General features: G+C 36.7%; 1 protein-coding gene across 2 annotated transcripts in view; it reads right to left on the reverse strand.

The window, feature by feature from the left end:
• Positions 1-22903, reverse strand: part of TAFA5 (TAFA chemokine like family member 5) — a 290769-nt gene that overhangs the window by 54098 nt on the left and 213768 nt on the right. For both annotated transcript variants that reach the window (XR_009486599.1, XM_059847285.1), the window contains exon 3: positions 22384-22511. Coding sequence is in view for 1 of the 2 variants with exons in the window: in XM_059847285.1 (XP_059703268.1) it covers positions 22384-22511 (128 nt within the window). In the remaining variant the exon portion in view is untranslated. The remainder of the gene's footprint in view (positions 1-22383; positions 22512-22903) is intronic.

Below are 22903 nucleotides of genomic sequence, written 5' to 3' on the forward strand. Positions count from 1 at the left end.
TACAGAAGACAGCTGTGGAGCAGTAGTACAGTAGTAAATAATACAGGATGAGAATCTGTTTGGTATACAGAAAAAACCAAAGAGGCTTATTAGAGGTATTTATTTGCATTTTCCCTTCACTATGTTAAGAGCAATGATGGTTATACTAAAAACCCTCAATTAGAAACATCCAAAGATGTCTTTCAATGTAATAGAAGAAGTCCAAACTAGCAAAAATGAAAAATAAAGAAGACAACCAAAATTTTCAAAATAGTGCATTATTCTTCACTAGTGTATTAGAAAGATACTTCTGTTGGAAACCAAACAATGCAAATGGTCTGAGAAAACAGTGTGCTTCTCATTCACTGGAGAAATTGTTACAGAAGTGTTCATCCTTATACAAATATTACCTTTAAAATGTTATTGAAGTCATGGTCTGCAGAGGTTATCTGCTGAACAGGTGACTGTAGTGTTAGCTCAGGAGAGATCCAAAGATGGCTATAACTGTTATGTCAAACTTGCAGAAGAAAAAACATTACTTTCTCATAGACAGGCTTTTGAATAGCTAGTTCAGTTCTGCCAGTTCCTGCTTCAGTCTAGTCTCTGTGACAGAAAATCCAGGAAATCCATCTCCCCATTAGTTTTGCTCCTTAAACACCATTATTGACATATTTAATTTTAATAACACACCTTCACTTGTCTCACAAAGAGAAATACAGCATGACACTGGGTGGACTGTACTGCTCTTCAGTCTGAGGTAAAGTTCTGATTTTAATGAAGGGGACAGGCAGACTTCCTTTGATTTCTGTGGTATCATGGTTTAATACACAGACTCTATAAATAAACACATGTCTACGGTTTGCACTGTAAATCATGTTATCACATGCCCTGATCAAGTTCCATACATCAACTCTCAGTAAATTAACTTGTGTAGTTAAAGAAATCCCAAAAAACTTAATCAATGACAGTTATGTAGATAATCTTAAAGAAAACGCTTAAAATAAGCTCTTGATAAAGACTACAAAGATAGAAAATAAACAAAACCCAAAACCAACAAAAAACCCTCTTTCTATCCTCCAACAGAACTGCGTATATGAGGAGGTAAAGAGTAATAATTTCTTTCACACAGAAGAGATTTCAAATTGCAATGTGTAGCATACTTTCTCATTAAATGAGAAGAAATATATTTTTCCTTTTTGGCCACAAATATATATTCTGTACTTCTGTGTTAGAGCTGAGTACAAAAAATGCTGAACAATGCTGAAGTCTTTAGTGGTTGCTTCTTTTTCAAAAAAAAACTTGTAGGATGACATAACCTACTAGCAAGTTCTGTGTATGAACTGTGTATCACTTAGGCTTACTGTGATGCGATGCCTGTGGAAGAGATTCAAAGGTACAGCTGTGCAATAATACTCCAAATACAAAATGAAATACTTCTCTTTCTAGGAATCGTAGACTAAACTAAATAATGCCTAAAATGATATTCAGATACCTTACACTGGATATATCTTAATAAGCAGCTTTACCTAGTCCTGAAAGCATTTCACTCTCTGCCCAGTTCTCAGTTTGATCTCAACTTTCCCTGTGTTTGCTCTGATATTTTTATATTAAATATCAGTGTGTGTGCATTGACACTGATTCACTGGGAAGAATATGCTCTGGGGAGGACCCTGTCTTTCTTCTGCCTAAGCTTCTCTATGATCTACTGTGCCTAACCTAAATTCCACTTAACTCCCCAGAAAACTGCAAACACTTTTATGGTCAGTCTCAATCTAAACAGCAAGGGAAAACACAGTTTTTAACTCCTAGGAAGCAACCTAATGTGTATCATCCATATTCCTTGCAATCTAAGCTATAAAAGTTTATATTCACAGCCTAAACCCTACTGAAAATCTTCCAAGATCTCAGCTTAGAAGTTTGAATAATAAATTGTAAATATTATCTCAGGTATTTTTAAAGAATGTCAGTGCATTTTCCCTGGATGATTAGCAAGCACACAGGCCAATTTATGCTGAAAGAGACTTTTTTTATCATTGAAGATGGAATATTTTAAAGTACTACTGTGTTAAACAAATTAGAAGGACTTCTCCAAGTATCCATAATATATATTTACAAACCACTTTAATTAAAACACATATCTCTGTCTTTAACTTAAAGCCTCTATTTCAATCTGACTGCCTTACGATTTTTCAAGGTTCCTGTACCATATGCACATACATTTTGAAAAACAAATATAAATAAAATATGACAGAATAAACACTAATTAGAAAATTTTGTAACATCATTAACATATCAAATTTACAGGCAAAAATCTGCTAACATCTGCAGTGATTTAGAACCCCTCTACATCTTTCACATCATGAAGAATAAAACAGCCTTTTTTTTTGCTTCATTTGGTACAATAAATAAAACAGTGCATTTCACTTATTTTGAATTTAACGAGAAGCCAATGAGTGTTATTACAGCATATCAGCATAGAACATGAAAAGGGAGAAGATGGAAATATGATGCTGAGCCATTCAAGTAATCTGTTAGCCCAGGACCTAGAACAAGAAATTATCTCCATCAGGCAGTCATGCATTGTTGTGGGAGGCTCCAAGATGAATAACCTAGTCTACAGCATCACCTCCCTTAGCATTTTTCACATTTCTTCATTTCATTTGCCCATACTGAGCAGTGGAATTTTACACAAGGAACAATCTATTGAAGCTGACGAAAGACATAGCTGTATGTACACTAACATGCAGAAGGTTCTGAAACCATTGCTGCCGACTATTTGTGACAAATATTAAGTCCTTGTTTATTTAGATGGACATTGTTGTTTGGCTAACTTTTTACTGGGAAAATGTTTTCTTGACTCTTAACAGGAAAATAAAAATCTGCCAGAAATGAAAATATATTCTGAAGGGTGCAAACTCTTGATGTAAAATGAAAATATATTACAATTATATCAATGGTGCACTTGCACAAAGATACAATGAGCATCATCCATTCAGACCTTATGAAAGTTCAGCTTAATACTCAACTGCCATATTTTTACATCAGTTGAACTGTTTTACTCAATACCCATTTGTATTAATAAATTAAATACTAGTCTTTATCCAGCTTGAAAAAGCAACTGTAATTGCTTTTTCTCTAATGAGAGTGTATTGCACAACTTACCAAATAGTAACAGATCTGTGATTTGATACTATAGTTTGTCCATCTGAACATTTTTAAAAGTTCAGATCCATTTCAGATCTGCACATGTTCATTCACCAAAATATTAAGTCCTTAGAAAAAACCCTCCTCTGTAAAGTCCTACAGACTAATAACTGTTGACAACCTCTTTAATTTGCAGTTCTTTCTTTCCACAGAGCCATGTGGCAGCAATCTATCATCCACAAGGTTTTTCGTCTCTTTGCTCTTTTCCTTTGTCCACATCCTTTGCCCCAGGCATTCTTCTGCTTCACAAAAATGAACTGCTTGTATTTCAGAAAACCTGAATACAAAATGTTATGCATTTGCAAGCTTCCAAATCCAACAAAGTCACTGTGCCAAAAGTAAGCACTTAGATTCAGGAGACTGAAACCAAATCACTGAGACTTTAAGCTCTTAACCTTGGCAAACTAGTTTTGAAATTAAAAAAAAAGGCCAGAGACACCTTGTACAAAACCACTTTCCCATGGGCCACTGCAGCTGTCAGCTTTGCAGGGGCAGCTAGCGAACTGGGTATTGAGCAGGTTGTTGATCAGACACTGATTTTTTTACTTGTTGTGCTGTCTGCTCACCTTTCCCTTCCATTCAACTGAAACCATCTCAGAATGGTCCCTTCCTAGTCATCTCCATGTGTACATGTGGGATTTCACACCTCCTCCCACATGCTTCCCAGGTGAAGAACAATTACCGTACATTAAGATAACCTACAAAGCTAATATCTGATCATAACATCAGTCTGAAAAACAATTTATTACTGTTACAGATTTTTCAGCTACTTATCCTTTGTAGCTCAGGGTTTTTTCTTTTTTAAAATTATGTTTCAGATACATCACATACTTTTTCAAGGACAAAAAAATGAAATGTACGCCAAAAATAATTTTAATGTGTGTGTGTAATTCCTCACATAAATTAATGGAAGACCAAGTCCTTGGCTCATAACATTCTTCCTTATTTGCCTTTTTTACTATGCATTACCAGTGACATGTAAGATACATCCCTGTCTGCTATTTTAACAAGCACTTTTACTAAAACAATTGTAATAATGATGGGCCCTTTATAACAAATTATTTTGAAATTTCTACTTCAGAAAATGTTATCAGCAGTAAAATCTCCATCACAAACAACAGATCACTCTGCACCACTAGGCAAGAGAAATGTAGCTTCAGTAGAGCAAATAAAGTAGCAAAATTACCTTTTTTGAGATAAAAGGAACTATAGCAGCTGGATGTCTCATATTGGTTATATATTTCTTGTGCTTTCTGCATTTTCCATGTTCACCCTAATTTTTAGAGGAAATGGTTCCATAAGACTACAAAAGACAAATAATTCCTCCTAGAAAGATGAAATTGCTCCTGTGATCAAGGCAAGTAATTCAGCTTGCTGTGGCTCTATGGGAAGCAGAGGACTCAAAGAGCAGCAGCCCCTTAGATCACTGGGTCATTGGGTCACTGTCCTCTCTGTATGAAGACCTAATTCAAATGACCCAAGTGACTAGCCACTCACAATAGATGAAAACTCTCTGATTAACCCTTTGCAGGTTGGTGTTATCTTCAGAAGACTCAGAGCTGTCCATGCAATTTCTGATATTTAAGATGCAGTTCATCATTAAGCAGCGATGGGGATCTACAGCATGATCTTAACTGAAGCACCACTGCCTGTCTGGGGAAATAACCATCTCACCCGAAACCTGAGTTGGCAGATGACACTGCAGGGATAACAGTAGAAGCAAGGAAATCTAAAGTTTTGCAGGAAACTTTCACAGAGATTTTTCCAAAAAAGTTTTAGGAAGGCGTTGGCATGTGTAGTTGTATTAATAACTTTTGTATTAATGTGTTAATACTTTTTGCCCCTGGCCAAACCCTCAGTTCACTTCCGACTCTTGCCATCTACACCATGGAGTTCCCTCTAGAGGCCTAGTGCAGGAAAGTACATAATTTTATGGTGGCAATTTTAAGAGATATTGGAAGATTTCTGGTTTTAAGAGGCACAGCTGGACCAAAATATTCTACTGGAGCATGTACTATCAACACTACAAAGCCAGAAATGCATCCTGTTTTACGGGGTTAATAATCTTTAGCGCAGTTATCTTATTCTTTCATCTTTTTATTGTCTCATATTGGAATACCATTTTTAAAGGATATTGTTCCAGATAGTATCAGAGATTTAAGAAATACAACCCATTAGTTTCTTTCTGGACTTATATTAGGCCCCTTAAGAATAACTCACTTGGAAATAACTTGTGAGAAATAGTATCTCTATCTTATGGGCTTTTATAGAACTCAGCTTTATTTTTATGGATGTTGCTCATTTACTGAAAAGGTTAAAGATCTTTTAAAGCGTTTCTTTATTCACAGCAACAGAACTTTACACACATTCTATGAACAAAAACTTCCCCCATACCACCTGCAATTTAATTGCTTCTGCCATTATATACTAGCAGCAAAAACTCTAGATTTTTCTCACTTTATACAATAAATTATAAAAGGGTGCAGTATGATGAAATATACATATGTAGTGCTGGTCAACAGAATATTATTGGATCCAGCTCAATAAATTCTGATTTTCTATGTTTATTAAGGCTCAGAAAAAATTCCACCACCAGCAGCAAATAAAATAAATGAATGGGGTTTCAGTCCTACTATCATGGAAAAAGAAAAAGAAAACAGGAAAATTTCACCCTGCTGAGGAAAAGTCATGCAAATCACTTCTGCTTCAATTGCTGGCTTCCCTGAAAATATAGGCCACACATAAGGCTCAATTTTTCTAGGGCTGGATCACATTGTAGGCCAGAGCCAGATGTGAGGAGTGGAAGCTGGCTAATCCTGAGCCTTGCAGGTGCCCTCATGCACAGAAATATATGGTTAGAGACAAAGGTCTGCACTAGTCTAGAGAAAAGGGGGCTGAGGAAAGACCTCATCATTCCCTGCAGCTATCTGAAAGGAGATTGTATCCAGATGGTGGTTGGTCTCTTTTGTCAAGTCATAGGAGAAGAGAAAATGGCCTCAAGGTCCACTGAAGGGGCAGGATGAGGGATGTGTGTATGCGTATTAGATTGAATGTTAGGTAAAATGTCTTCCCCAAAAGTGTTTTCAGGCACTGGAAGAGACTACCCAGGGAAGTGGTGGAGTCACCAGCCCCAGAGGCATTTAAAGTATGTGTAAATGTGGCAGTTAGAGACATGATTTAGTGGTGAACTTGGAAGTGCTATGATAATGGACTCAATGATCTCAAAGGTCTGTTCAAGTGAAAATGTGTCTATGATTCTATGGCTTTATCATTCCTGTCATAAGGATTGTCTACCCCTGCATTTGTAAGTAGGAACAAAACTGTCACTGTAAAGGAAAGGAGAAAGTTTATTTGGGAACATTCTTCTCTCTGAATATGAATTAGGGGACTATTCTTGAACTAATGGACAGAGAATTCAATGCATTTTTTTTAATACAACATGCTAACAATTTAAAACGTGTACCAAGAATTCATACTTGATGCTGTAGTCAATATAGTACAGTATGTCTGTGTGCAGGCTGACAGAGTGCCTTCCCTGCTCCCCTCTAACCTAGTTCCTGTTACTCTGAGTTCACGTTCTGACCCCCACTATCCCCAAAATGGCTACACATCACATGGCTACAATGGATCACATGGCTGGAATTCAAGATACTGCTGACTGCATGGCTGGAGCCCAAAATGGTGGCATCCACGTGTCTGAGCCCTCAACTTACCCTTCTTCTCCCCACAATCCCTTTTGCCATCTGTCCCCTCCCCTCACAACCCCTCGGTATAGAGACAGCTAGCTTCTCCCAAGGAACTGACCCCAAAAAACTGCCCTCCAAAAAGTGCAGAAGGTTTTGGCTGAGGGGCAGGCTCATCGCTATCAGTCCGAGCTGCCTTTCAAATTCATTGTTTTGGAGAAGTTACCACACATACAAAGGTTGATATTCCAGTGCTTTAAAGGGCAGAGGGATCACCCAGTGCAAAACAACAACTAAATAAACTACTTAGTGCAATACAACATATGTCTTCAGTCTTGTTGATACTAGCAAAGTTTTCACAACATGTACATGATTTGTGAGTAGAGCTGTGCCTGAATCAAGGCCTCATTAAAAACAAAACAAAATAAGTAAAGAAAAAAAAAATAGAAGGAATTGCTGAATTATTTATAGAACTCTTGTGAGCTCTGTCATATCTTTCCAGTGTATCATTTTGCCAGCAAAGCTGTAACAACCTCAGATTTTAAAAACATGTGATATGTACAAAATCAATCAATAAAAATCTGTCTGAAAACATCAGCAATAACACACTTTATTACTTAGCACTCCTAACTTGGTTTTTGATCATAAGGTTTACTAATCTCTTCACAAACCATCAGCTTTTCAGTCTGTGGGCTATAGACTGCTAAAGGGTTGAAATGGACCTTAAGGACCATTTAATCCCAACTTTCCCTGCTGTGTGGACCCCTCTCACCAGACCATGCTGATCAAGGCCTTATTATTCTGGCCTTGAACACTGCTGGGGTTGGGGCATCCACAACTTCCCTGGGCAACCTGTTCCAGTGTCTAACAACCCTCACAGTAAAGAACTTCTTCCTAAATCTCCCCTCTTTCAATTTGTACCCACTTACTCTCTGTCCTGTCTATACAGTTCCTGATGTACAGTCCCTTACCAGTTTCCTGCCAGGCCCCTTTCTAATACTTGACAGATCCTCTGAGATGTCCACACAACTTTCTCCAGCCCGACCAGCCTCAGCTTTCACAGCCTGTCTTTGTAAGAGAGGTGCTCCAATCCTCTTTTCAGTTTTGTGCCTCTCCTCTGGACTTGCTACAACAGTTCTTATGTTGGGGACACCAGAGCTGCCTGTAAGTAATTCAGAGGGGGTCTCACAGGAGCAGAGCACAGGGGGACAATCACCTCCTTTGACCTGCTGGCCATGCTCCTATGATGCAGACCAGACTGGCTTTCTGGGCTGCGAGTGCACATTGCAGGCTCGTCTTGAGTTTCTCATCAACCAACACCCCCAATTCTTTCTCTGCAGACCTGCTCCCAGTCACTCCCTCACCCAGACTGTGTTTGGGCCTAGGATTGTCCCGACCCAGATGTAGGACCTTGCACTTTGCCTTGCTGACCTTCATGACCTTTTCACAGGCCCACATCTCAAGCCTGTCCAGCTCCCTCTGGATGGCATTATCCCCTCCCTCCAGTGTGTTTACTGCCCCACAGAGCTTGGTGTCAGCGGCAAATTTGCTGAGGGTGCGCTTGATCCCACTGTTCACATTGCCAAAAAGGTGTTCAACAGCACTGGCTGCAGTTGTGACCCCTGAAGGGCACCACTCCACACATGGACAATGAGCCCCTGGACACAACTCTCTGTGTGCAGACCTCCAGCCAGTTCTTTATCCACTGCATGGCCCATCCATCAAATCCATGTCTGTCCAGTTTGCAGACAAGGATGTCACATGGCACAGTGTCAAAGCCTTTGCATAAGTCCAGGTAGACAATGTCAGTTGTTCTGCCCCTATCCCCCAGTGCTGTAGCCGTGTCATAGAAGGTCAGGAGGTTTGGCAGGCATGATTTCCCCTTGGTAAAGCCACGTCTTCCATGTGCCTCAGCAGTTTCCAGGAGAATCTGCTCCATAATCTTGCCTGGCACAGAGGTGAGACTGACTGCTCTGTAGTTCCCCAGGCCTTCTGCTTTTCCCATTTTAAAAATGGGGCTTATACTTCCCTTTTTCAGTCATCATGGACTTCATCTGACTGCCACAATTTTTTCAACAATGATGGATAGTGGCTTAACAGGTTTGTCTGCCAGCTCCCTCAGGACACAGGGACAAATCTCATCAGGTTCCATGGACTTGTGCACATTCAGGTTCCTTAAATGTTATTGAACCTGACCCTCTCCTACAGAGGGCCTTCATTCTCCCAGTCCCTGCATTTGCCTTTTTCAAATTGGGTGGCATGACTGGAGCACTTGCTGTTGAAGACTGAGGCATAGAAGTCATTGAGAAACTAAGAATTCTCTTTTTTGCTGAGTAGTTAGGTCTCTCTTTTCCTTCTGGAGGGGCCTACATTTATCCCCAATCTTTCTCTTGCTTGTAACATATGGCCCTATGTTATCCTTAATTTCCCTGGCATACAAATAAGTGTGGCTTTGTTGGGGATTCTTTTGTTTGGTTTTTTTTGGTTAGTTTGTTTTTTGGGTTTTTTTTGGTTGGTTGGTTTCTGTTTTTTTTTTTTTTTTGTTTGGTTTGGTTTGGGTTTTTTTGTTGTTGTTGTGTTTTTTGGGTTTTTTTCTTATTTTTGTTTGGATTTTTTTTGTTTTCTTCAGATTTTGGTTGAGCTGAAAAATACTGTAATGAAGATTTCCTTGAAAAACCATATAAATCCTGCTGTGCAGATATTTCACTCTTTACAACCTAGCTACAATACTCTTCTACGCTATGGTGCCAAATTTTTATGCAATGCTCAGTTTCATGGCAGAAGTCTGCATGCATACAGACATTTATATAGCAGATGTTTTGTGCATGATATTTTTTGTTTTCCTTTTAAAAATTGTTATATCTATGCAAATTCCCCGTACTTCAATAATTTTTTGAAGAGCTAACAAATTCGCTCAGTACTGTATCTTTCAACAGGAATAGTACTCAAATACAGACTGCTTTGTCAACAACATCTGCAACACTTTAGGAGATGCTTCAAAATTTGTCTCATTTTAAAATTCATTAATTTGAAGTATGTATTATAAAATCATGCATATCTGGCTTTCATTAAAATGTTTATATTGCAGAGAATGTGATTTTGTTACTACACTTTATTTCCTTCAAGTTCACCTTTAAAAAGACAACTATTCTTTTGTTAGAGTTTTATTTCATATGTTGAATCAAAAACAAAAAAAAAGCTTGGCACAAAACACACCTTAAGAAGATGTTTTAACCCAGTTCAATTTTGATGTTCCCAAATGAAAAATAAAATATTACTTCTAGGGGATAGAGTGGGAGTGGATTCCTACAGTACTAAGTATATACATTGCTCTCATAAGAGCCTGATGACAAAGCAATGAGAACAGTGTGACTATTTCAGCAATGCAGGTAGAGACATTTTCACACTTCCTTGAGCAGAACAGCTGCATAGTATGCTACCAAAGAATTCTCTATTTGATTTTAAACATCTGCCAGTGGTCTCATATTTTTTATCATTTATTTAGAAGGACTAAGAGATTTTACTGATGAAACACAGACATTTGAGAAAGCATTCACACTGTAATTAGAGCACCTTCTATCTAACATTTTTATATAAACACACATTTATTTTTCAAGTCATATCATTGATTTCAGTAGAGTTAGTTACATCAAGAAAAAGACAAAATAGAAAACAGCAGTTCACAAAGGAAAAACAAAGATGAAAGGTATGATATTTAACATAACAAAGCCTACTGAAAATAAGATGATTAAGTGTAAGTATGCATTTCATGAAATGGAGGCGAAAACAGTGCTGCTCTCAGTGTCAAATTGTCTTCTGGAATGAGAGTAATGGGGATCATTTGATTTAAAAATAAAGATATAAAATGTGACTATAAAAATAAAGCTAAGCATCAAACTTAAATGTTTGGAAGCTTCCTCCCTCAAATGCATTTCACATTGCTCCCAGCCTCCACTGAACATGTTTACTGCAGCACTATACGGGTAAATCTGATCCTCTGCATTGCCTGCCAAGATGTCCACAGCCTCTGTTCAGATTCCCTAATGGCTCTAGGTTCCTATTTTTCTACAAATAGCAACTTACTATGAAAAAATTTCAAAAGTCAGTAGAAAATTCTGCAATGATCACCATGACCCCTTAGCAAATAACTTGAAGGGAAAAGGCAAGCCACCTAAAAGGTTACAGGATAAGCATCTCTACCTTCCAAATTCAATCTTTTAATTTACATGTCTTTTAGAATTTACGTCTATTAGATCTATCTGAATCTAGTATTAAATAAAAAATGTTCATTCACATTCTAAACTGAGGCCCCTCTACTATTTTCCAGATTTAGGCAGACAAGAATATGAAGTCTGGCTAAACCACCAGGATCAATCAGGGAAGACCTGGCAGTACCTCAAGCAAGGATGATGACAATAGGACAATCCATCATTTGCATATCAGTCTAGTAGGTAGGCCAATCATCTGGGATGCATCTAGACCTATTTATGATAAGGGTGATTGAATCTCCTATTCCTGCATTCCAGGAAAATGCCATGATCACCAGGCAAATATCTCAAATCAGAACATTTTATCAGTCCCTTTTCAAAAATTAAAGCACTGTGCAGCAAATCTGAAGTCACATGGAGAACTGAGGAGATATTGTTCAAGCTCAAAAGTTGACACTCATCAGGGGATGAGTGTCAACTCATCAGAAAAGAGGATACAGACCTCTCTCCATGAAACATAGATACGTTTTTATATTGGCATGGGATTAAAAACAGTTTGAAGAGATTTAATTTTCTTCTGGAGATACCTAATCTGACTGCAAAGCCACTGGGGACAGAAATTTCTGTATCCTGGTGGAGGTCTGGATAGGTACCCACTGTTCTGGCTGGACGGTAAAGTTGGCCACATTTGCTCATGTCCTTGTGAAAAGTACAGTAATTGGCTTGTACCTGATCTTTCACATGCTACCTCTACTATTATAAGAACTAAGTATCAGTCTTCCCATAGCCCTGACAACTTTCTTTTGCTGTTAACCCGTTTGACATTGCCACACCACAAAATGTCTCATTCTTTTGTGGCTAGAACAATTCTAAGAATTGTTCTGTAAGGGAAAATTCTCAGGACTTCATGGAGAAAAAGGAAAAGCAGTAGGAACAAAAACGAAAAAAGTAAAAGAGGAAAGAAATTAAAACAAAAAAAAAAGTAAATTTATTTGAAAATTGAGATGATGCCTTTAAAAGCCCTAGTTCAGAAAAGTACAACCACCTCCACAGCTTAGGACATGGACTTTGGGACATGGTACACTGGTGCATTTCACAGGAGGGATGAATTTATTGCACTTTTTCTTTACTTCAGAGGCAACTTTGGAACTCTTTGGTAAGTGCAAATGGGCAAGAATAGCAGTGCTGGCTGAAAAAAGCTAACTAGGTATCCATCAGCAATTGCTGATGGCCCAAAGGCATTGGAACTCTTTAATAATGAAAGACAGACTCGATAGATTTTGGCCTAGAATAATTTAATCTGCAGTATTGCAATCAGAAACTGATGCGGTTGAAAATTAACCTGGTAAAAAGCGATGCTTACTTTGGCATCCCAGAAGACACTTCCACAGGCACTTAGTGCCTGACCAAAACAGAGGTCAGACATATATAGACAGAGTGAGGTGGGAGAATAGGAATGGCACAGTCTAGCTTTAGACTGGCTTAGAGTACCATAAAGCTGCACTGTCGGTCGAAAGAAAAGGTCTTATGGTATATGTGGCTGATTGATTTTACTGTCCCACCCTTGCTTGGCTTTATTTGGATCAAAGATCAGCCAGTTTTACTCAGTTCCAACCACTTGTCTCATCCATGTAATGAGATTGATAAGATCTAATGAAAAACAGGAATAGCCCGAGCTTTGGGCTGTCACTTTCCTATGACAATGTAAACTGAATTGTCATTCTGCATACCCCTTCATGCTCATATGCAAGTGCCAGGAGGAGTAGCTGAAAACAAAACCTCATAGGCAGGAGCTAACTAGAACAAAAAACTGGCAACTTTATCCTTAAGGTATGCCCCCAAGGTAAAGAGACTTATGTACAGACATAATGTTACTGAGTATTTCTATTCCAAATGGTTAATGAAAAAATAGCAGGGGAATACTGAAAAACAGAAATGTCTGGTATGCGTAAATCTGTTTCACAGATTTTCAATAACACTTAACAGCTTAATACCTTTTATGCTTTTGAAACCATTCTTAATAAAATACTATTAGACTTTTCACAAGTCTGTCACTTCCTGGGCCACCTCGACCTAGATCAATACACTCCTGTTAAGTGTTATTATGCACTGTTCACAGGTCCTTCATCAGTATCTTGTTGAAATGACAGTTTTCAATATGACAGGCCTTTCTGAATTAATTTTCAAGTATGGTTTTAAGAAATAATGTGTCAAATGTTATAATAAAAATCCCTGAGCTAAAACACCTTTTTCATTTTCTTTATTCACTGCTTGTTTTTTCAAGTCCAAGAATTCCAGCTTGCTCTGCATGATTTAACAGATATCTTTGTGGCTATTCTTAAAAATGGAAATGTTTCAAAATGGATATATGTGTGCAAAAACTTCAGCTTCTAACACTCGTGTCATGAACATTTTCATTGTGCAAAATGGGTGTGTAAGAATTTTAGCATTTTCAATTCTTGGTTTTGATATCATATACCAGTTTCCAGCCTTCATAAGTTTACATCACATGCCCACGAAAGAAGTGTTTAAATTATATACCAAGTTCTGCGTTAGTCTTTCCAGCTTTCTTCCTTGTTTGGATTATCAAATCTATTTTTCTTCCACACATACAATGTATCCTGTAGTCCCCTTTAGTTCATATGGCACTCAGCATCTATTGAATCCCTTCTTACAGTGTATTGTGCTACTTAGTGCAAGAAATTGCACAAGTAATCTCCAGGTTTGTTTCCTCAGATAGTCTCTCTTTGCAGTCACTTATTAAATGAAAATTGATTTTTCCCATATTCATGCAAGAAATCACTAGCTTCAGACAATATCAGTCTATCATGAGGCATATATGGTAGGAGCAGACAGCACTGTCTCAAACTATCTGATCTAGCAGATGAGGAATGAGATTTAGTTGCTTAACACAGACCATACGTGAACCAGCACCTTCTGCCTGACTTCCAGCTGACACCCACAAGGGCTGTGGTCTGTAGGTTCTGTGTTACAGATGCTCACTCTGTGCAAGATGCCATCAATACCCTTAAGCACCTGAATGCACTAAAATGATAAGCTAAGGAAACGAAATCACATTTAGTATGTCTGTTTTGCTTAGAATTATCAAAACACAAAATGCCGCAATATTACCATGACTAATCGGAATTTGGTTTATCTGATGCTTTTAGTCCATCTCAGCACTAATTCTTAGCATGCTTATTTCTTAGACCAGTTACCATGCTGTTTCAGTATTTGGAAAGGTTTATTTAAATGCAAATGCTGACCAGGTGTTAAACAATAACAAAAAAATCTAGAATCAGGATCTTCACATACACTCTTTGATGGGCCTGCACATTTTCCAGGCAGATACCTGAACCATGCAATATAGGATCAATATTATAGAATGAATATTCATCCAATTTCTATACATTTTTTATGCTCTGAGCCTTGCATTTTTAAATTTAGGCTATTTTTTTTGTTTGCTTTTGGGAAGATTAAAAAGAATCCTACACCCATATAAAAACATAATTTTTACTGGTGTCTTGGAAAATTATTCAATTTAGAAAGAATTTCAAATGCAAGTATTTTCTGTTTATCAGGATGAATTTAACAATTTAGACAGTCCTTAAAATGCAGCTTTTAAAGCCTTTGAACACTTGAATATTCCTAGACATTCACAATTTATTGTATGCGTTCATACTATGATATAGCAGTCAACGAACTTGCCAAGTTTCAGATGTGGTTTTATTTACATTTCAGACTTCTGGTTTCAAAATATAGGGGAAAAAAAAAAACACAAAGGTTTTGCTTGGTGTTTGCTCAAATCCATGAAATAGATGACTGAAAATTATTATTATTGTCTTGGGTAGAAACAGCTTTTGTTTACTTGCTGAAACGGACAGTTCAGACCTCAAACTGATCAAAATGTAGCCGATTTTACAGTGCAGTAGCTGCACTGTAAAATAGATTTACAGTGATATAATTAATCTATATAACAAAGTGATAGAATTAATCTATATAACAAAGAAAAGCCAAAGTTTGTAAGCATTAATCAGAAACTAGATTTGCCTCACTGAATCTAAAGCTGCCCTGTCTCTAAGTTAGCATAGTAAAACTGGACTGAATGCTAGAAAATCCAATATGAATATGAGTTAAGTAAGAGGAAACATGAAAGAAAATATATGTCTAGAATTCTTATCTATCTAAAAATTCTGTTTGTTTATTTGCACAATAGTTGCAATATCTTTGAAATGCAGAAGTGAGCATTCGTATTTTCTGTAACTTTAAAAAGACAAAAGAAATAAGTATACCATAATTCTGTACAATCTGAAAATACATATTCTAAAAGTGAAGAACAAAACTTGAGTTTACCTAATTTCTTCCAATGATTTATCTGACATGTTAACAAATTATGATTTCACTTTGCATGCCATTTTACTACAAGTTATTTTTGGCATAAATTTTGGTCTCTTTTCAAGCAGTGTGGATCAGTGAATATCAATAGAACCAGTGTTCAGCATTCATGACAGAGGAAGGCAGTTAATCTCTTTAAGGTGGTTCTTTAAGTATCTGACAGCTCCTTTCAACCTAAAATCTACAAAAATCACAAAATCTTTGCTAGCATTTTGGCTTAGGACTTGAGGATTACTTATTTGACGTGAAGAAGTGTATTTTGATAAGGATAATGGAAAATAGAATGTGCAGGTTTCAACACATTGGTACGACAAAGAAGTGCACAGCTTTGAAAAGACTGTACTAGCTGAAGCATTACTAACATGCAAGAAAACCTGTGTATTTTGAAGGAATAGTACAGCCCTTCCATGAGATGCTTCAGCTTCCTGAGAATTTTATTTCTATTTAGATTTCTCTGTGCATGAAGCCCTTAAGACATGGGTCCACAAAGGCCATCCTACCACTCTGCTCATAAATTGTCTAAAGGGACTATTCTTCTCTAACACAAGAATTATAAACATGATATTAAACTTTTCTGAGAATTAAGACATCCAACTCCCATACTACCTTTTTTGGAAATTTAGAGAGAAGAATCTATTTCCAACACTGTCAATGGTGACACGTTTGCAGATTAGGATACCTTTTGTAAACAATGAGAATAATGGAATCTGCTCAAAGCTTAAAAATATCTTGAAAGCCATGGGAATAAATAGGTTGAATCTAGGACTTGTAGCACAAATCTGTAGAGTGGCCATTGAAGCACATGGTTATAACATGTAAAGAACTGGTATTTTATCTCAAAATTTATGTCAGTGTTACTGAGAACAACATCAAATTAATACAAAACTATTAAAAGGCTCAGTTAAAGCACTGTACAATGACTAGGACTGATTCTATAGATATGCTGTTACATTAGAATGAGAAGCTAATTAAAGTAACCTAGTTCTGTCAGTTCATATGTACAGTCACATATACAAGTATCAGGACTTTTTGATCTCAGCAAGATCTGCCAAAGTTATTCTGGAGAAAGTGTTCATGTTATACCCTTTCTCAGTTTGGTGTACATACATGAAAAGTAGAACACATCAATGTTTTAACACACAAAAGTTATTTCAGGCTAGCTTCCAGTTATGTGGTGTGGTCTTGGAAAATCTTAATTAATTATCAATTTCAGAATTACACTACCGAGACCTGAGTTAGTTTTAAAGGATTTTGTGTTGCAAAATGCTTGGTGAAGCAATGGACTCAGAGCTCAGAAAACTGGCTGTCAGAGAGACTTAAGAATGCAAATTATTCTTTGTGGAAATAAAGACAGAGGTTTTCTTAAACCAGATTCCTAGACAACCAACTAGAAATTAAGAGTGAGTATATCTGAGCATGACCCAAAAGAGTTAATGATCTGTTTCACCACAAAAGTGTATTTGTGAGAGCCCTTTCTGCTTCTGTTAAGACCTCTCACAAGACAGTGGAAGGCGTGCCATCATGAAGAGGGACACACAGAAAAAGATGAGACAGAGAAGACATAGGAACTCAAATTGTGTAAACTCATGGGTTTTGAAGCAAAGATAGTCCCATAGGTTAAATACAGACAAAGATTCTGATTCTCCAACAGCTGACTATAAACAAAGAAAAATTCAGGATCCTAATTTCCTTCCTGTTTCTAAAAGTTAATACTTGGATTGTAGAGAGGGGATAAACCAGCCTGCTGAGAAGTGTCCTCTGTAGTCTTGGTCCATCCGTAGTGTTCCTGTTACAATTTGGACAGTGAAGGAGCTTAGCAGATGAATTGCTGACAGATCTATAGAGTGGACTCTGAAGCACATGGCTATGACATGTAAAGAATTGGTAATATTGTACCAGTTTCGTAAGTTGACCGCTTCTGACAAAGGGGAAGGGTGAAAATTAATTTGGCATGGCATGCATGCAACATTTCACTGCTCTAATCTGGTGCTGCCTGAAAGCTTGTTTTGGGAGGTATTGTATCCTGGAATGACACAGAACCAGAACTGGCAGGATGCCAAAATACCTCCAAAACCAGCTTAACCAAATGAAATCAGCTGAGCTAGGGAGATGTGAAGTGCACTTTTAGAAAGACTCAGAGCTGGGATGTAGGTGAGGCTAAACACAGGTATACCAGTGTTTTGTGAATACCTAACAACAGCAGGAATATTACCAATAAGGACATTTTTACATAACAGTATTTTTATTTCTAAGTTAATCTGAACTGATAAACCTCTTAAAAATTTAAGTCAGGACTCCCAAATTCACTGACATATGGAGCTAAGAATTGTTAATTTTACTTCTACTGCTGGGGAAGCTGAGGCAGAGAGGTTCAGTGACTTACCCAAGGCCACAGAGGGAGTCACTGTCAGAGCCAGGATTAGAGCTCAAGAGTTTCTGGCTCCCAGTTCCCAAGCTCAGACCACTAGATCATGGCCTCAGGATATTTCCAGCTGATCTTCAGTCTAAAAAAAAGTAAATTCTCAAGTATGCTACAGATATGTAACACACATATACATATATATATGTATGTATATTATATATGTATACATATATATATATATTTCTTTTTACCTGAATGTAATGATATGAGTGAAAACACATTGTTCATAAGTCAGTGCCAAAAATCATACTAGTATATTTTATCTGAGTTACCTTAATCATACATATATGTATGATAAAGCTCTGCTGAAGAATATTATGATTTAAATTACAGTCAATAAAAAAACGTATTGTATTTTTCAGGGTAAGGAACAAATTGCCTTTCCAACCCAGCCAGCATGTCATTTATATTAATGGTGAGGCATTTATATTAATGATAAGTTGTTCTGTGTGTAAGTAAACTCTATTAAGAAAGTCAGGTCCCTTGGTGGAGCTAGATCCTTAGTAAATTTTACTAGCTAAGCACTGAGCTCCATGTCAGAGTAATTACACCTTTTATCCACTGTGAGCTCTCTCTCAGCTTCTCCATATTCCTTAATTTCCCACTTCAGCTAATTTAGCAGTAAAATCACAAAGGTTTAAAAGGTTAGCTACCAAGGAACTGGCGCATGAATGTTCTGTTAAGCTCTGTGCATTGGAATTGCATTATGTAGAAGAAGGAATTAATTAAGTAACAATTAGGTAGTGATGGATCATTGACAACATATCTACACTTGGGTGCTAAAAATTAATTTCCCCTGTAAAAACAATACATTCTGCATCTTCTCACCTATACATGAGTAAGTTTTACACTTGAAATATAAAATGGAAAGGCCCTTCAGCAACTTATTTAAAAAAAAGAGGCATATCTTCTGGCACTACTAAAATTATAAAATATTTCTAAAAATAATACAGCTTGATTTTAATAGTAATTGAAAAAGTAATGAGGATAGCAAAAGGAGAAGAAATTTTTAAAGGCAGGAGATTTTAAACTGACTGTAAGGACAGTTGTTATATGAAAGCACTTAGTATGTTAAAATTGCTAACAATTGTGTAGTATTCTCTTGCTATCTTCTTTTGCAAGTTGCCATATTGTTTCCTTGTATTGACAGTCAGCCTCTTAATACACAGATTGGCAGTTGGCCCAGTCGGTTCTCAATTCTAAAAGCCTCTTAGCAGATGAAAAATCTTTGGTTAATTCACACCTTGTAGAAAGAACAACAGGGCAGAAGTGACATCCAGATCCATTTAGGGTATACTTTGAATCTGATTTTCCTTTGCCTTGCACCTTGTGTAGTCATTTATAGCTTTGCAAAGTGAGCACAAAATGGATTTAAACACTGCTACTCATGTGAGGAGAGAATTCTGATTTGGTTGCATTATTTCCAGAGGTGATCACAAAAAGTGCCAGCCAGTTGAAAAATCTGGCTCTGCATAGAAAGTGAAAACAATTTTGACACAAAATATATAGTAAAAAGCAGCAGCCCTTTCCAAACATTTTACAGAAATTGCACTTTTTTTTTACAGCAATGGATACGTTCACTTGCAGTTTGCTTGAAATTCTCATAGAAAGAATACTAAATGCTTAACTCTTCTATAGAAAACAAATCCTATTTCTTCCTTTCTTTTTAGGAACCATATTTAACTATGAGTCCTAAAGCATATTCTCACTTAAAAGGGCGCATGTTATCTATAAGATGACATCTATAAGATCTCTACAAATCCTATCTTACCACCTGCTCCTTCTAAACCCAGTACTTAAAAAGTTGCATTTCTACAAAACCTCCTGGAATCAATGTGAAAAGCTAATATAATAACAACAGCTGGTCTCAGTCCATCAGAGTTCAACACTGTTCTGACTTTGGTATGGGTGACAAATTATTGTCAGCATTGATCAGTGATATCTCTGCTATATGACCTACTATCACCATCAGTATGATAACTCAAGACCTACTACCAAAACCATCTTTAAGATGCACTCTATATCAGCAGACAAGGGCTGCTGATATTAGATTAATGGATGTGTTTTAACAAAATTGATAGCTAAAAAAATGAAGGAACCTAATCTGGCTGTTGCTGGAGATGCGGTCAAAACTTATTTCTACTTCAGAACAGGATACAGTAACTAATTCTGTATGTCTGGACATTTTTTTTCCCTATATTATCTCATGGTCCCTTTTCTGGCCCTTCCCAGCCAGACGTCCTTCTTAGTACAGTTAAACACCTTGACGACATGATAGTGTGTGGCAACTCGTGTGTTGATTAGGAGCAGAAACACCAGTTAATGCATTAGCAGCTGTTGATCTGGGAATATTGTTACAGTAAATAATGCTGTTTCTGTTGGAATTTTTTTCCTTTCTTTTAATCACAGTCATGAATTTCATGGAGTCATCTGACGACACAGTTTCCAAATCTACTACCATGGTCCAAAGCTTACTCTTCAAGCAAGTAGCTAAAGAACATTTAAAAAAAAATTCTTAATATTTTACTAATAATGCATTATAGGCTAGAATTTATCACAGGTTTTTGTATTTTTTTTTCTTCTTGTCTTTTTTTCCCTCTCCCACTTCTGCATTCAGAGCTTCTGTAAGCATTCTGAGTTGCTAGTCTGGCTTGACTGGAAAGTACTGCGTGTTTGTTGTGTGTCTGCATGTGTGATACCAACTGTTGAAGACTGCTTGATGTTAGATGAGGGCTTATGCTCAGAGCTGTTCTACAGTTGTCTTTCTGGCAAAATCTTTCCTTTCCAATGACAATGATGTATCTGTGTGGGGAGAGTCTGTTTTACAATATTACACTTGCCGTGGTCTTAATTTTACTGATGGGGCATGATTATGATTTCATTTACATTAATCAAATTCATGAGTCATTCCATTCATGTCAATAGCATTAAAGAGCTATAGAGACAAGTAAGAGTTCAGAATCAGGCTTCTGGTGTTTAATCTAAAAGCATATCTGAATCACTTCATTAAAGACAGAAACTGAAGGATAGATCCTCTGCTTACTTTGCATTACTCAGTCATGCCATTAGCATTAAACATCAAATAAAGAGCTAAAAAGACAGCTGGCAATGTGTCACAGTACAAGGGTTTTCCGTTTACCTCAGATACAGAAAATACCCCTGAATTAACAAGATTTAGGACTATATTCCAAGTATGACAAACTTATGGCATTAGATCTCCTTGCCCTTGAATGTTGGCATTAATGTTTAAAAACTTTTTCCTTCCCTTGTTTTTTGTTTATTTTTTTATAACACTCTTACATAACTTGAATGAAAAAGATTTACATAGCTTGAATGCAAAAGATCTAAAGGCAAACTATATTCACAACCTGAGAGACAAGTTAATTTTTACAGCCCTGTCCATAAAGAATATTATATCTGGTAAATACAGAAGCATAAAAACAGTGATCACAAGACATAAAATTTGTTTTGTAGGTATCTTATAAAGCATTGTCAAATCTCCTTTTAAAAAAAAAAAAAACCAATAATTTTCTAAATACAGGCATTCTAAAATAATAAAAGTTTTTATACTGCTTTCTCCTGCTCAGATAGAGAAATTGTGCAGGGGATGATGGGCATTAATTTAGTCCTCACTGATAAGTACTTTTAAGACTAAATATTCTTGAAATTGCACTTATTTAAATTACACTCAAGCTCCCTGTAAATCTAAAAAAAGATTATAAGGAGGAGAAATAATTTCAAGAGGCCTAGCAAGTTAGCAGAAAATTGCTCTATTATATCTCTTCAGATTTTTTCCATTTATTAAGTCAAAGAATTACTGGCATTTGAGAACATTTTCTAGAAATCTGTTTGATACATTATAGGCTCTAGAAACTATTACAGTCATATATACTTTCAGCTTCACCACAAGCATATGCCCCAAGATACCTTATCAGAGAACTGAGGGATTTATAAACAAACCAGGGCCACGGCAAGCTGGGAAAAGGGATCTTTTGCTATATTTTCTGTAGATCTCACTGAAGAACAAAGATCTATCTGAGCAACTTGCTTTTCCGGTATAGCTGGAATTGCAAAAATATTTTCTTCAGAACTCCCTGAGAAAGATTTCTTTTCACCCTCTTAGACCACACATTGAGTTTTACTCCCTACATTAGCACAGTGTAAGTTTGTGTGTGTTGAAACACTAAGATACTGTCTTTAGGCTGGATACAAATGTTAGTTAAGCCACTAGTGTCTTAAGAGAAAACCTTGATATAATATCTACTCTTAGTAACCATGGAAATTATACATTTTCTTTTGTAATCTTTTCCAGTGTTGTACTTTGTGATAATATTGCTGTGTATTTCAGCATGCACACTTGGGCAAACAGATTAATTATGAGGCAATAAACTTTGCATAAAAGTGCTGAAAAACAATTAAAAATCTCTCTTGTTTTTCAACAAACCAAAGTGAATAAGAAATGGAAGAAGTATAGAAAAGAGAAGTCACCTACCGTGGTTGTCTTTATCCGTCCTCCTGGTTGTGTACAGGTCCAGCCTGATTTATTGATTAGCAAATCACAGCCTTCTCCTTCTAAACATGGAAGCATTTCACACCACTGTTTTGTTTTGATAATTCGTGCTATGAAACAGAAAAGGAAGAAGAAAAAACAAAACAAAAAAGAATTGGCAGGAGAATTCGCATTTTACTTATCTCTAAACACTTTCTCATTTGAGTTGTCTATTTTTATTATCCGATAATTCAGCAATGGTTTATGATGTAGACAGCCCTAGGCAGTTTACAAAATTATTTACAACACCTGCTGTGCCAGCAAATTTAATTTCAAACTTAAAAACCAACAAAAAAACAAAAGACAGTTTTATTATAAATCAAAAGAACATAGAAAATAGCTCTTCCTCTAATTTTATGTTCCTTCCAATGAAGGAAATGTTGGGGAAGACTAATAATTGGAGACTTACTATCCTAACTAATCATTTTGGTGTTCCACAACTGTGATCCATTGTGTTAGACTC

Source organism: Haemorhous mexicanus, chromosome 5 (assembly GCF_027477595.1).
Source record: "Haemorhous mexicanus isolate bHaeMex1 chromosome 5, bHaeMex1.pri, whole genome shotgun sequence".
In the NCBI taxonomy this organism is placed as follows: Eukaryota; Metazoa; Chordata; class Aves; order Passeriformes; family Fringillidae; genus Haemorhous; species Haemorhous mexicanus.